General features: G+C 37.8%; 1 protein-coding gene across 4 annotated transcripts in view; it reads right to left on the bottom strand.

Annotated features, from left to right (window-relative positions):
* The window catches only part of si:ch73-366l1.5 (FILIA-N KH-like domain-containing protein), a 40,969-nt gene that overhangs the window by 19,244 nt on the left and 5,677 nt on the right, over positions 1-16,048 (bottom strand). For all 4 annotated transcript variants that reach the window (XM_051106673.1, XM_051106672.1, XM_051106674.1 and 1 more), the window contains exons 3-4: positions 5,597-6,323; positions 1,530-1,647 (exon numbers count right to left, since the gene is read on the bottom strand). In XM_051106673.1, coding sequence (XP_050962630.1) covers positions 1,530-1,647; positions 5,597-6,323 — 845 coding nt within the window. The remainder of the gene's footprint in view (positions 1-1,529; positions 1,648-5,596; positions 6,324-16,048) is intronic.

The following is a 16,048-nucleotide window of genomic DNA, read 5'->3' as shown; positions in this document are numbered from 1 at the left end:
GTAAAATACACATTTTTTTTTTTTTTATTTTATGGGGTTCCCCTGGTTTCCAGGGGCTAAATATCAAGTTATCAGTGCAAAAACGTGAAAAATGTAATATCATTACTAGAGATGGGTGATATGGGCTTAAAAATTTATCACAATAATTTATGGTATTTATTGCGATAATATCAATGACGATAATTCAGGGAAATACTGTTTTATTAGAGAAAAGTATTATCTTTCCTATTTTTACCCAAAATAGGGTGTTGTGAGCATTACTGACTACTCACGTAATGTAATGACTGTTTAATTCACTGGAATGTGAATTAAATTGTTTGTACTTTCTGTACTGGAAGCTCCTAACATTAAGATGAATTCCTTAGTGTGTGAAACACACTTGGCCAGTAAAGCTCTTTCTGATTCGGAAGTCGGGGGGGGGCGCCCTTGCGCAGAAACTCCACATATGCGTTATAGCAGAAGTAATAGTACTGACGACGCTTCAGGAATCTCTAATCTAGTGATTGCTGTAGCTGAATAAAACGCAGATAGAGAAATATTAACTGAGGAAACGTGAAGACAAACATACGACTGCTACAATATATGGTTTGTCTCTGTTCTTCAAGCAATCTTGGGTATTTTTTCTAACGATAAAGTATAATTATAATGCAATGCTAAGCGACATAGCCTTTATAATACTATACTGATATGAAACCACGGCTGATCACAAAAGCTTATTTCAAATACTTGACTATGTTATGAAGTTAATTTGGAGAAAAAGCATGTCAATAAATGATATCTCTGTTGGACAACAGGTCTGTAAACAGGCTCATACACATGCAAAACGGCATCGCACACTTGCTACTAATACAGTTACCGTTATTCAAGGCTCAGACCGATTTTGTCGCACTGCACAGTTTTGACCAAACCAGTTCTAGTTTGGAGCTCCTCATTTAGCGATATACTAGTTTCACCCCCACCTTTCAGCATGTCACTCCGCACTGTGGCACACAGACATATGTCAACAACTAGACTTTATCCTTATTATCGCGGGAAGACTAGTTATCGTGGGGAATGTTTTTACTAGTATATCGCAAATGATAAGATATCGTCCATCCCTTATCATTATACTATGTGCTCAAGTGCTTTGAAATCCTCTGGTTTTGTTCCACTTCAAAATACATTTTATCTGGGTAGGCCTTATTTTGTTTGTTTTGTTATCTCCAAAACTCACTCAGTGAAACTTTATACAAGTTCAGTATTATATATTAGACAAAATAAACTGCAGATGATGTTTTACATATATTCATTAACAGGATGCTATTTGAAAACCCAAAAACTTTTGCACTGTAGAGTCACTAAAAAGCATCATTCTGCATACTTCAGAGGGTAGGCTTCACATACATCACATACACACTTCACATGCTTGAAACGCTGTTCAATTCAAGCATTTCTAGATATATATGAAATGCGAAACAGTGAAACATTGATTTCACTCCTGTGTTATTCAAAGATGCTGTTGCAGATTGAAGGAGAAGGAAAATACTGACCTTTGCTCCTCTTCCATCTCCTCCTTGGTCATTAGCTTCTCAAACTTGGCGGCCCTTTTATTGCCAGGCACAACATCTAGGGTTTCAACCTCATCTGTCAGTAAAGCAGCTGCAACATCTGAAAGAGACGATAAGCGATTAAATGGACTTGAACATTGCTCTGTTGCTACAAGATTTCATGACGAAAACATACCTGTGGGAATTTTTTCACGAGACGCAAAATACGTACCAATAAGTACGTATCACTACGGTTTTCAACAGAAATTAACACTAGAGGTGGTAAAACAGCAAGCACTTGTTATTGTTTTTATACACAGTTATGATTACAGCTCCACATGTTTCGCTTTCCAAATGTAACAAGGCGCTCGGTAGCTCAGCCGGCATGGAATTGGACTTAAGATTGGGTACGAATCCTCTGAAAACATAATGAAAAAGCTGAAGGATGAGATTGAAAAACAAGCTAAAATGGCATGCTTGTGATTGTGTTTTTACATCACATTCACTTTTGTTTATACTATCAGGTAGGTTTAGGTGTGGTGCAGATGGTACATTATCTTGAAACGTCATGGGACACTGGAGTTGAAGAGTTCAGATGCAAAACCAGCTAAATCCATCTGACGTTTTTCTTTAAAAAATGCATTTTTATCAGGCTCAGATGTATAGGTTTCTACCGGTACTTCTGATTGGGCTGAGGCTGCTATTTTAGCGAGTTTGAAGAAAAAGTATTTGATGGACGTATAATGTGTCAAGAGAATTCACTCAGTATCAATATCTCATTTTTGACCGAGATGGCTTTTAGCTGGTTTTGCATCTGAACTCTTCAGTTATAGCACCATTCAAAGGGCATTTCAAGTCTGAACTGCAGTGACACGTACAAAACCAACGTCACATAAAACGTATCACATGTATGTTCATCTGTTCCGGGGGAAAAAACGAACACTCTTTTAGCACCACGCAGTGGACATTTCACATCGAATGTGTCACGAATAGTACATGGTGGTACTATCATCATGAGACCAAGTATTTTTGTTCATTAAATCCTGAAAAAAAATGGTCAGTTTCCACAAAAAAACAAAAACAAAAAAAAAACATTACAACTGTTTTTAAACATTGATGATAATCAAAAAAACTTTGAGTAACAAATAATGAATTTAGTCTGATTTCTAAACGATCATGTGACACTGAAGTCTGTGGTAATGATGCTGAAAATTCATCTTTAACAACACAGGAATAAATTACATTATAATATGTATTACAATAGACAACAGCTGTTTTATGTTTACTTTTAGTTACATTTAAGCCTGATTCGGATGGTAATTATTTCTCATGGGGGTGTTTTTCAACATTTACAGGCGTTTGTCTATGCCTAACCGAATCCAGAATGTCTGTGTTTATCTCTCACCACCCACATAAAAGTCCTAATTACTTACTGTAAACACCAAGGTTGTGTGGTAATTTAATTGCCGTCTAAATCCACATCTGAGTTTACACAAAGTAAATCAATATAAAATTCACTGTTTAAATCCCTTTTGACCACTGCTAAACACCGTATAGTAACTGTTGCACTTCGCTGTAATTTACATGAATAATTATTTCTGAAATGCCAGAAAGCATTTACAAAAACTGCTCCACCACAGCGAGGAAACAGAATAAAAGTTCATAAACATTTGAAATGGGCCATTAATACAGCAGCAACAAATAGAGTTAAAGTAAAAAATTACATACACCTTACAGAATCTGCAAAAAGTTATGTTACTAAAATAAGAGAGATCATACAAAATGCATGTTTTTTTTTTTCACATAAAAGACATTTACATGTAGTCCACACGAGAAAACAGTAGTTAATTCCTAAAAATGACCCTGTTCAAAAGTTTACATACACTTGATTCTTAATACCGTGTTGTTACCGGAATGATCCACAGCTGTGTTTTTTGTTTAGTAATAGTTGTTTATGAGACCCTTGTTTGTCCTGAACAGTTAAACTGGCCACTGTTTTTCTGCAAAATCCTTCAGGTGCTGCAAATTCTTTGGTTTTTCAGCATTTTTGTGTATTTGAACCATTTCCAACAATGACTGTATGATTTGAGATCCATCTTTTCACACTAAGGACAATTGAGGGACTCATATGCAACTATTACAGAAGATTCAAACGCTCACAAAACAAAACAAAAATGCTGAAAAACCACAGAATTTGTGGGACCTGAAGGATTTTTCTGAAGAACACTGGGCAGTTTAACTGTTCAGGACAAGCAAAGGACTCATGAACAACTATCATTAAACAAAACAAAACAAAAAACAAAAACAACAAAAACACAGCTGTGGATCATTCGGGTAACGACAGAGTATTAAGAATCAAGTGTATGCAAACTTTTGAAAAGGGTCATTTTTAAAAATTCAACTATTATTTTCTTTTGTGGACTATATGTAACATCTTATGTGAAATGTTCTTCAGGTCATTACTAAATAAACAATAACATGCATTTTGTATGATCCCTCTTATTTTTAAAAAATTAACATTTTGCAGATTCTGCAAGGTGTATGTAAACTTTTAACTTCAACTGTATATAATACAATTTAAAAATTTGTATTATATAGAGCTATATACAAAAACATATATAGCTTTATGTTCGTTTTGCGTAAAAAAAAAAAAGAGAGGTTGCATTACCTTATTTCTGCTAATCTTCACATTTTTAAATGACATACATCATTGTGAGAGATCAAATGCAAGACAAAAAAAAAAACAATTCAATTATATCATGTGTATTTTCCTATTTTGAAACAGGAAATTTTAAATAATCAAATAATAAATAGGATATTATTAAATAAAACTGTTATTCCAAGCATATGACATTTTATTTACAGCAGACAATCATGCGACTGGCCACGTGAGCAGAACCTTACTGGATTCGTAGGATCACAGAACTTGTTTCTCCACTGTGAACAATTCACCATCCATGAGTTTTATCACCAAGTTGCCATGTAAATGTATTTTTTTACAGCTGTCTACATGAGAAACAATTACCATCTGAATAGGGCTTTTGTCCCCATGAAGGTGTAGTTACAGTGTCTATCAGCAGAAGCTAACTGCTATAGGTAAGTAGTTTGAATAAATTCGCCTTTGAAAAGCCGTCAACTGCTGATGACTTTAAATGTTGGCCAAATACCTCTGTCTCCTGTCTGTGAGCTACAAAGAGGACCACGCTTGATCTGGATACACAAACCAGGTGTTTGATCAATATGAAAGTGTCTGTATTGTCCTGACGGATCAGCCGACAAGAAAGGAAGGGCAGAAAATCTTCTGTGACACTGCACCCTGTTCCTAACCCAGATTAACATCCTACCAGGTCTAATCCACTTGCAGGCCTGTCAAGTCATTGGCACAAGCAGCTCGGAAGTCTTTATATTAACTCAAGGATAAAGGCTGTTGTACACATGCTGTTGGCAGCTGAAGCCTGTTTCACACACCTTATATCTGCAGTACATGCTGCTTGACCAGCTGTGTTGCTTTTATAATTTATAATAAACTGACCTGCTTGTAAATGAGGGTTATGTCTGAGCACATCAACTGATGTCTGGATGTAAACGCAGCAGAATCTGCAACCTAGAGGCCAATGTACCACTGACAGAACAAAGGAAGTGTGTGACCGGGACCCAGTTACAGATTGGCGTCAGTTTACAGCCGCCGAGCACAAAGCTCCAGTGTGTTTGAGTGGGTTGCCCTATGAGTGTTTATCTCTGTGAGCACTCACAGCCCTGCTCTGAAAGAAAAAAAACTCGCTCTTACGGAGCATAATGAAACCTGCTGCTCTGAGAGCCACGGGCAGATACGACAAGAAAATGAAAGATTGAATACAGAAGACTAGGATCCAAACAAACTACCTCAGTGCATGAGAGAGAAATATAAATATAAATGAATTACCCCCCCAAAATATGTGTAAAGGACACTGTAAAACAAAGTGTACCCAAGCATTCTTCACAGGTCTACCTGTACCTGCAACGGCAAGATTATACCCAGAAAAAGTACAAAAACTACACATTTTAAACCTACTGCAGAGTACTGTCCATACCATTATTTTCTAGGGTCTCTGGAAAAGCCTCTGGAAGGGATTCGGCTGCTGGTGAGGTCTCAGGTGATTCTTCAGGGGTCGGTGCAGATGGCGGCTCTGCAATGGGTGTAGGCTCTGATTCAGGGATTGGTACAGAAACTGGTTCTGGCGTTGGTGGAGATGTTGTTTCTGGGGTGGACACCGATACTGGTTCAGGAGTGGGTTCAGATGCTGGTTCATGGATGGGCACCTCTGGGACTGGTTCAGGCACTGGTTCTGGTTCTGGGACAGACTCCTTTACTGGTTCTGGGACAGACTCCTTCACTGGTTCTGGGACAGACTCCTTCACTGGTTCTGGGACAGACTCCTTCACTGGTTCTGGGACAGACTCCTTCACTGGTTCTGGGACAGACTCCTTCACTGGTTCTGGGACAGACTCCTTCACTGGTTCTGGGACAGACTCCTTCACTGGTTCTGGGACAGACTCCTTCACTGGTTCTGGGACAGACTCCTTCACTGGTTCTGGGACTGGCTCTTCCACTGGTTCTGGGACTGGCTCTTCCACTGGTTCTGGGACTGGCTCTTCTACTGTTGCAGACACTGGTTCTGGTGATGAGGCGGGTACTTGCTCAGGCACTGTCTCTGGCACAGGGACGGGTTCTTCCACGGGTGCAGATGCTACGACTGCTTCGGCTACAGGCTCTGGCTCTAGCACAGGCTCGGGCTCAGGCTCAGGTTCTGGAGCTGCCTGTAGAGATCAGAGGTGGAGAGAAAGAATAACAGTCATTTTAGGTGCAGCTGACAATACTGTTAATATAAGGTGTGATGCTTTATTGTAAGATACTGCTTGGATTTCTTTATGTACAAAAACTTAAAAACAAAACCCAGAACAAAGCAAAACCCAGAAGCCCAAACCCGGAACAACCCAAGAACCTACAACAAAACCCAAAATAAAGCCCAAATCATGAACAAATCCCAAAACAAAACCCAAAACCAAACCCAGAACAACCCAAGGCCTAACAAAATGTAGAATAAAACAAAACCTAGTACAAAACAAAGGCAAAAAAGCCCAGGACCTACAACAAAATCCAAAACAAAAGCCTAAACCCTGAACAAAACCCAAAATAAATCCCAAACCCTGAACAAAACCTAGATCAAACCACAGAAAAAAAAAAAAACCCAGAACAAAACAAAACCTAGTACAAAACACAGAACAAAACCCAAAACAGAAGCCTAAACCCAGGGGGAAAAAAACTAGAACAAAAAAAAAAAAAAACCCACGATAAAACAAAACAAAACCTAAAACAACCCAAGGCCTACAACAAAACATAGAACAAAACAAAACAAAACCTAGTACAAAACACAGAACAAAACCCAAAAAAAAGCCTAAACCCTGAACAAAACCAATGAAAAAAAAAACAAAAAAACAAAACCCAGAACCTACAACTAAACAAAACTCAAAACAAAGCCCTAACCCTGAACAAAACCCAGAACAAAACAAAACCTAGTACAAAACCCAGGACAACCCATAAACCATAACAAACCAAGGCCTAGAACAAAACTCTGAAAAAAGAAAACCCAGAACAAAACCCAAAACAATAGCCCAAACCCTGAGCAAAACCCAGAACAAAACAAAACCCACAACAAACCAAGGCCTACAACAAAACCCAGAACAAAACAAAACCCTAAATAAAACAAAACCCACAACAAACCAAGGCCTACAACAAAACCCTGAACGAAACAAAACCCTAAATAAAACAAAACCTATGAACAAAATTCAAAACCCAGAACAAACGTTAAATTCCAGAACAAAACCAACAACAAAACAAGGCATAGAAAAAACCTAGAACAAAACCCTGAAACAAAACAAAACAAAAAAAAAAAAAAAAAACAAAAAAAAAAACAGAACAAAACTCTGAACAGACCAAGGCCTAGAACAAAACCCTGAACAAAACAAAACCCAAACCCAGGAACAAAACAAAACCCATAACAAACCAAGGCCTAGAGTGAAACCTACAACCGAACAAATCTCAAAAACCAAACAAAAAAATCCCATTCATACATTGCATACAGAGCACTTTATAACTTGGGAGCCACTAAATTCAAACATTCATCTCAGCAGTCAACAGCACATTCAGAGCTTCATTCCCCATGTGGCTGGTGTAGAGTGCCTGTGTGACAGCTGTCATCTGCAGTCTGTCATCCTTCCTCTCCTGCCTTAACATGCACCTGTCCATGACAAGAGGACAAAGCTCCTACTTCTTACTAACCCTCATACATACCCTCATAACCCTTCATACACTGCTTCTGCCGGCCATTGAAGCTCTTAACTGAACCGCTTACATAAACTCCCCAAAGCCTGCGAGAAACAGGTGCTATAGCCTTACAACCACCAATGACTTCCTGGCCATTCATGGTGGTTAGGAATCAGAGGCTAGAGGACAGAAAGAACAGCGTCATAGATTTCAGATTCAAACCGAGTGCTGGAGATACTGGTTTAATACTCCTTTGATTAGCCACTTTATAAGGTGTGAAAATCAGCAGAATAGATTTGAATTTGAAACCAATACTAATACCTAATACTATCATACTGTGACATGGCCTCAGTTGTACTGCAGCACCACCTTACACCATACAAAAGCAAAGTGGAGCCTGGATTGAACTGAACTGGAGTCTGTAGGGATTAAGGTTATCCAGAGAGGTTCAATTTAGGATTACCTGTAGATTTGTGCCATTATTAGATTAGGTGACACAGAATGTCAACAACAACCTGGTGAAAGAGAATGACAATAAGAATGGCAGCAATACTACAATTACAAGAACACTGCTATGCAGTCTTTAAGACTCTGATATTACAGACTATAGATATGGCTCGGGTCCCTCCATAGATTATTTTTGTGCAAATTTTATCCACTGATGCATAGGTAATGCATGGTTAACCATGTCAAGACAGCTGCTCCCAGAATAGCAACTCTATTCCCACTCTGAAACCAAACTTTATAGCTTGAAGAATGTTGGCATCCGCTGACCACCAGCAGATGGTGCATTCCATCTCACACAAACACACAAATTTATGTGTGTGAGAGTGGCTGTGAAGTAACCCTCAAATCTCACTGACAAACTGCTGATACAGAATCTGCTACTGGATTCCAATATCCAAAGAAATGAGTCAAATGCACCAAGTAGACTCTTCAAAATAAAGGTTCCAAAAGGGTGTTTTTGCAGTGATGCCACAGAAGAACCATTTTTGGTTCCCCAAAAAACCTTTCAGTGAACAGTTCTTAAAAGAACTATTCTGAAATCATTTTAAAAATCTAAAGAACCTTTTTCAACTATAAAGAACCTTTTCTGCATTTGAAAGGTTCTATGGATGTTCAATGTTCTTCATGGAACCATTGATGCCAGTTAAGAACCTTTATTTTTAAAAGTGTAAAGCAGAATCAAATGTAAAAAGACAAGGCGCACCTAATGGTATTAATAATAATAGCAACAGAAAAAAAATCTTCCACCATATTATATTGTTCGTTAGACTAACAGTACACTGTTTATGGTTGACAAGCAATGTAGAAACTTGGCACATTAAAAGGAACATTCCAGGTTCAAGTTAAGCTCTAGCGTCAGCATTAAAGACATGCTGTTGATTACCACAGAAAACAGGTTTGACTCAGACTTCAGTTTTAACAAACAATCAGAAGGACAGTCTTTGAGGCAAAGCACTGCACTGCAATATGCACTATATGGGTAAAAATATTGAGACACCTGACCATTACATCAGAGACTGTAATGACATTGCACTCTTTGTAGCTATAACAGCTTCCTCTCTTCTATGGCTTTAGTCAAGATTTTAGAGTGTTTCTGTGGGAATTTCTGCCTATTCATCCGGTAAAGCATTTGCAAGGTCAGGCACTAATGCTGGACAAGAAGACGTGGCTTGCAATTTCCGTTCCAGTTCATCCCAAAGGTGTTCGATGGGGTTTAGGTCAGGACTAGGTTGAGCCAGACAAGTTCTTCCAACTAAACTCATCCAACCATGTCTCAATAAATCTTGCTTTGTGCACTGGGGCACAGACACATAGGAATAGGATAAGTCCTTCCCAAAACTGTCCCACAAGCATAGCATTGTCCAAAATGTCTTGATATGCTGAAGCATTAAAAGGAATGGTTCACCCAAAAATGAAAATTACCCCTTGATTTACTCACCCTCAAGCCAACCTAGGTGTATATGACTTTAGACAAGTACAGCTGGAGTTATATTAAAAAACGTCCTTGCTCTTCCAAGCTTTATAAAGGAAGTGAATGGCTGTTGAGATTTTGAAGCAAAATAAAGTGTATCCATCCATCATAAAAAGTGCTCCACATGACTCAGGGGTTTTTATAAAGGTTTTCTGAAGTGAACTGATGCATTTGTGTAAGAAAAATATTTATATTTAAAACATTATAATCCGTCATCTCACATGTTCACGATAGAGCGTAGCGTATCGTACGTAGGATGTAGTCGTAGCGTAAACTTTGGTGAGAAGTGACAAATGAAGAAGCGCAGAGGAGAGAGCAAAACAAAAACGAGGATGTTTCTTTACAAATGTCGGAGGATTCCGATAAAACGCTTCCTTTCCTGTAAACAAAACTTGGTTCTGATGAGACTAGCATATTTTCACCAGAGCTTACGCTATGCCTGCATCCTCAGTCATCCTCTGGAACGCCACACTCTCTTGAACATCGTACGACAGTAAGCAGAAGCTAGAAATTACGGTTTATAAAGTTTTAAATCTGGACATTTTTCTTACACAAACACATCAGTTCATGTCAGAAGGCCTTTATTAACCTCCTGGAGCTGTGTGGAGCATGCTTTATAATAGATGGATGCACTTTATTGGGCTTCAACACCTAAACACCCATTCACTGCCATTTTAAAACTTGGAAGAGCCAGGACATTTTTTAATACAACTTCGATTGCATTCGTCTGAAAGAATAAAGTCATACACCTAGGATGGCTTGAGGGTGAGTAATTCATGGGGTTATTTCATTTTTTGGTGAACTATACCTTTAATTTTTCCCTTCACTGAAAGTAAGAGGCCCAATATTATTCTTTCTCAACCAATCTTTACAGCTGGCACAATGCACTCAGACAGGTAATGTTCTCCAGACTCACTCATCAGACTGGCCAACAGCAAAGTGTGATTTGTCACTCCACAGAACAGGTTTCCACTGCTCCAGAGTCCATTGGTAGCTTGCTTTACATCCCTTTATCTAATGCTCGGCATTGTACTAGGTGATGCGAGGCTTGTAAGCAGCTGCTCAGCCATAGAAACCCATTCTGTGAAGCAATTCCATTTGATGTGCTTGACCCTTCGCCAGGAGTTTGATTGACAGGTGATCTGTCCAATCACAGTGGCAAATCTGCCTTACTGTCCGACAAACAAACTAGACAGGAGAGCAGATTAACATCGGTGGACTTAAATTTGAAAAACAGTGCATATTGGCATCTTTCCACAGTTGAAACAATATACCTTCTGATGTTCATTCATGTTTATTTTGTGCTATAACTAGCAGAGAGGAAGAGATGATCTGCTCACATGCCACTTGAACTGAAACGCTACAACGATCCGCCAGATCACATTAAAGAGCCACAACACAGTATTTATTTAAACAATTGTTTCAAATCAAAAGTAACCTACTCTGTCTTGTCTGCTGCCACATTGTCAGTGTCCTCTTTGCTCCACGATGTATTTTTAATGATGTGTGGGGTGAGAGAGCCATGGCTTGTCGGACAAAGCAACAGTAACTGGGAGACAGATGTTTTGCATAGGGTCAATTGTGCCATTTTACAACATATTTGAAGCCAGAACTATTCGTTTTACTACACGAAATCAACTTCTCAATTTTTTCCAATAATAAAAAAGTCATCTAATGTCCCGTAGCACCCTGTCCCGAGACATAAACACATCAAACGCGTTGAGGGAATTAGGTCAGCTTGAGACGGATTCTTCCTCGCGGTGATGACTGCCAACAGTCCATTAGCCCCTGATGCTCTTAGAAAGCGTGAACAACCTGTGAGGATGTCAGACGGCATACGATGCCATCTCAGGCTTAACTGTCATCTCAGATCCTCTCTCAGTGGATGATGGGAAATCTATATTTGATGCCACCACATATGGAGGTCAGGGTGAGAATACACGCGACGCTAAATTTGACAGATCACCTAAGACAAACAGATCCTGAGAGGATTTACAGAGGCTTTATGCTTTAGACTTGTCCCTGGAGTCACATATATATATAATAAACTGTTAAAGTAAACAGTCTAAAATATATTAAACAGCATAAACTGTGCCGCATTTCATTTTAATGTGCAAGATTCTGAGGATATTCTTTCAAATGTTCCTTTAAATGTGAGTTATTCACGTAAAGAACTTATTTACGTTTTCCGCTTTCTTATTTTCATATTTCCAGCATGGAAATAATAAAGATTTACAATAGTTTAACATCTTATCAAAGGCAGTGGGCCAAAGCATGTCAACTAGAATAAGCTCTCTTTGTTTCACTCATTTATGGAAAGTGTTTGCACTGAATGAATTGTCCACAAACCCTTTAGCTCTGCTTTGAATTCTTATAAAAAGGCCATTGTGTCATAAGGCCATAGTTGTCACGTACAGTCTGTGTCTGCCTACTAGCATAACTAGCATACTGTACTGCACCATTGTTTAGTTAAGAGACATCACTGCTTGTGACTGAAAGGGCAGGAGGTGGATTGTGGATGTTTCAAAACCTAGTGAGATTCCTTAAAGGAGAAGTCCACTTCCAAAAAGATTCACATATCATTTACTCACCCCGTTGTTCATGTCTTTCTTTCTTCAGTTGTAAAGAAAACATTTCAGGATTTTTCTCCATATAATGGACTGATATGGTGCCCCAATTTTGAACTTCCAAAATGTAGTTTAAATGCTGCTTTAAATGATCCCAAATGCGGTTGTAAATGATCCCAGCCGAGAAAGAAGGGTCTTATCTAGCGAAACGATCGGTTATTTTAATAAAAAATAATACAATTTATATACTTTCAAACGCCAAACGCTCATCTTGTCTTACTCTGCCTGGACTGTTTCGTTCCAGTTCATGACAGTTAGGGTCTGTCAAAAATCTCCCATCTCATGTTCTCCCTCAACTTCAAAATCATCCTATATCGCTGTTTTACCTTTTTCGTAAGAGTGTTTGATGATCTTTGCATGTTCACTTTGCAAAGACTGGGTCGGTACTTTTGCAGCGATGTAGGATGATCTTGAAATGATTTTTGAAGTTGAGGGAGAAAATACGATTGGAGTTTTTCAACAAACCCTAACTGTCTTGAGTCAGAATACACAGAGTTCAGGGAGAGAAAGGCAAGACGAGTGTTTGAGATTAAAAAGTATTTAAATTGTATATATTTTTATGAAAATAACTCTAGATAAGAGCTAGATAAGACCCTTCTTCCTCGGCTCGGGATCGTTTACAACCGCATTTGGGATCGTTTGAAGCCGCATTTAAACTGCATTTTGGAAGTTCAAAATCGGGTCACCACATCACTCCATTATATGGAGAAAAATCCTGAAATGTTTTTCTCAAAAAACAATTTCTTTACGACTGAAGACAGAAAGACATGAACATCTCGGATGACAAGGGAGTGAGTACATCATATGTGAATATTTGTTTTGGAAGTGGACTTCTCCTTTAAGGCCCAAGTATTTTAATATTAAATGTAAGTAGAGCCAAATATAGCACTCAACACCAACTATACATCTCAAACATCTCATTAAAAACCTTCTGTGAAATGTTTTAACAAATGCCTTTAATTTTTCCAGAATTCTTCAGGGCAAATGTTCATGTATGAAGTTCCTTGAGGACATAACAAAACATGAACATCCCAATACAACTGTTGACAGTCTTGGGATACCAATATCAGTTAAACTCACACCTAGAGGAAATCAATCAAGCCAATGTTTGCACAGATCACTGAAAAAGGAAGTTAACAGCAACAGGACGAAATTCCAAACCGGCAAAGTCACAGGAAAACCTGACCAATCAGCAAGCGGACGGACGGATTCCACAGCAGACTGCTGTTAGGAGCCTGACTGGCGTGGAGACAGAAACAAAGTGCTGAGGAATGTTCTTGAGCGCTCGCCCTGTTTCAGATGCTCATGGGCAACATATTCAACACTGACGTCTTTGGTTTTAAATTAAACCTGCAGTTCAGCCACTCATTCACATGTTATGTTCCAGCCCAAATAACAGAAACAAGCTTGTTGGAGAACTTTTTTTTTTTTTTTTTTTTTTTTTTTTTTTTGCCAAATACATCCGGTGTTGAATTCTTCAAGGCAGATTGGTACAGCTTTCCCGTTTGAGGTTTTCCCTCTGAACACACATTGCCATGTAAGGAAGGTAAAACGCTCCAAACAAAGGAAACTTGAGGAGCTGAGAGCAAGAATTCTCAGAGAATGAGCCTGAAAAGGAACTGGGTAGAAAGATAAACCTAAAATTGATGCAATTAGTCAGCCCCTGAAGCAAGTGTGATTTAGATCATACGCTTTACTTTGGATACTGTTCTGTTGTATTCAAAGTAATTGTCATTTTTTTCCTGAACAAATTCCTTTAACTGGTCCAGATAAAATAAGACTACATTCTCAGAAATTAAGATACAAAAGCAGTAACTGGGGCAGTACCTTTTCAAAACATACATGTTGGAACCTAAAGTGTCCATTTTGGTACCTTAAAAGGAACATATGAGTACTTAAAGAGCAGTTCATATTGTATTTTAAAGTGTCCTAATATTGTGTTGAAGTCCTCTACAACAGGTTCAAATGCATCTAAGGTCAGAAAACATTGTAATTTTCTCAGAATATACATTTAATATTAGAGTCATTTGTCAATGATTTTGAAATGCTTCATTCCAAGCAGTTCTGAGCAAACCCCTCCCTTCCATAAGCCTACTCTGTTCTGATTGGTCAGCTGGCCAAGTCTATTGTGATTGGTACAGAGAGGAATACTTGAGCAAGTTAGCGAGCGCTACCATTGACAAAGCATAAACCTTTACATAAAAAAATTGTTCTTTAATCCGTTCTAAAAATAATAACATAAAAAAAACATTGTTTAATACTTATGCAAGCGAATCGTACCCACAGCTCTTTAAAGTTTACATATTAGAACCTAATAGGTACAAAAGTTTACCTTTTGAAAAAAGTTACTGCCCCGGTGACAGCTTTTGTACCTGAAAGTGTGACTGCACATTCTGTGGCATTGGTTTACCATCCAAAATGAGAACATCTGATTATATAGCATGAATTAACAAAATAGCAGATATACAACGTATAGAGTAATGAAAGAACCCATTCCTTACACTCTCTAAATCAAATCTGCAGTCAATCATTAAGGCTCAAAGAATGGAGAAATTCGAGCCCTTCTTTCTAAACATTAACTCATGTCTTTAGGGACACAGAGGGAGGTCTGAAATTGGCAATAAAGAAATCATGCCAGGTCAACATGTCTAATAGTCACATTGCCAAAGACCATGGTGGACCACAGTGGTTACGCCAGAGTTTCAAGTCAACGTGAAACAGCATTCTCACCCCATTTCACCTCCAAATATGACAAGTGTCCAAATAAAACAAGAGAAACAATTACATCAGAAACAAAGTAGAACAGAGTTTTGTCTATCAACAAAATCTGATAGAATTTTCCGGATATTGTGTACAAAAACTCACTATTTAGACAGGAAGACACTGTCTGGCCGACATTAAAAAAAGTGACCAAACACAGTTTGTCAGCTGTGTTTTTAAATGTTGTTTAAGCGTGCTGAAACTGATGATATACAGTATATATATATGATATAAAATATGATGCCCTGTGAAAAGAAGTACACTATAGCGCACGTTTTAAAAATGGTACTTATAGGAAAAATCTCAATATAAAAATTTTTCTGAATTCACCCTAACCTGACAGAATATACTTAAATATGAACACATGCAATGTTTTTGGACAGTTAAATGCATGTAATGTGCAAGTAAATAAAACTGATAAGCATTTATGGTAAACTAAGATATATTTTAATGTCATTTCTATAAAAAATATAGGTAACACTTTACAATAAAGTTCATTAGTTAACATGAACTAAGAATGAACAATACCTCTACAGCATTTATTAGTCATAGTTAATGTTAATTTCACATCACAATTCAAATCACAAGTCACATTTGTTAACATTAGTTAATGCACTGTAAACTAACATGAACAAACAATGAACGACTGTATTTTTATTAACTAACATCAACAAAGATAAATACTGTAATAAATGTATTGTTCATTGTTCGTTCATGTTAGTCAACACATTAACTAATGTTAACAAATGATGCCTTATTGTAAAGTGTTACCAAAAGATGCATTTAAATATATTTGTAATTACACATTTATAACAATATATCAACTTTAAATTTAATATATACAGTTAAAATT

Source organism: Labeo rohita, chromosome 3, assembly GCF_022985175.1.
Source record: "Labeo rohita strain BAU-BD-2019 chromosome 3, IGBB_LRoh.1.0, whole genome shotgun sequence".
In the NCBI taxonomy this organism is placed as follows: Eukaryota; Metazoa; Chordata; class Actinopteri; order Cypriniformes; family Cyprinidae; genus Labeo; species Labeo rohita.
Note: the sequence above shows the minus strand (reverse complement) of the source record. Positions and strands in the feature narration are given on the sequence as shown.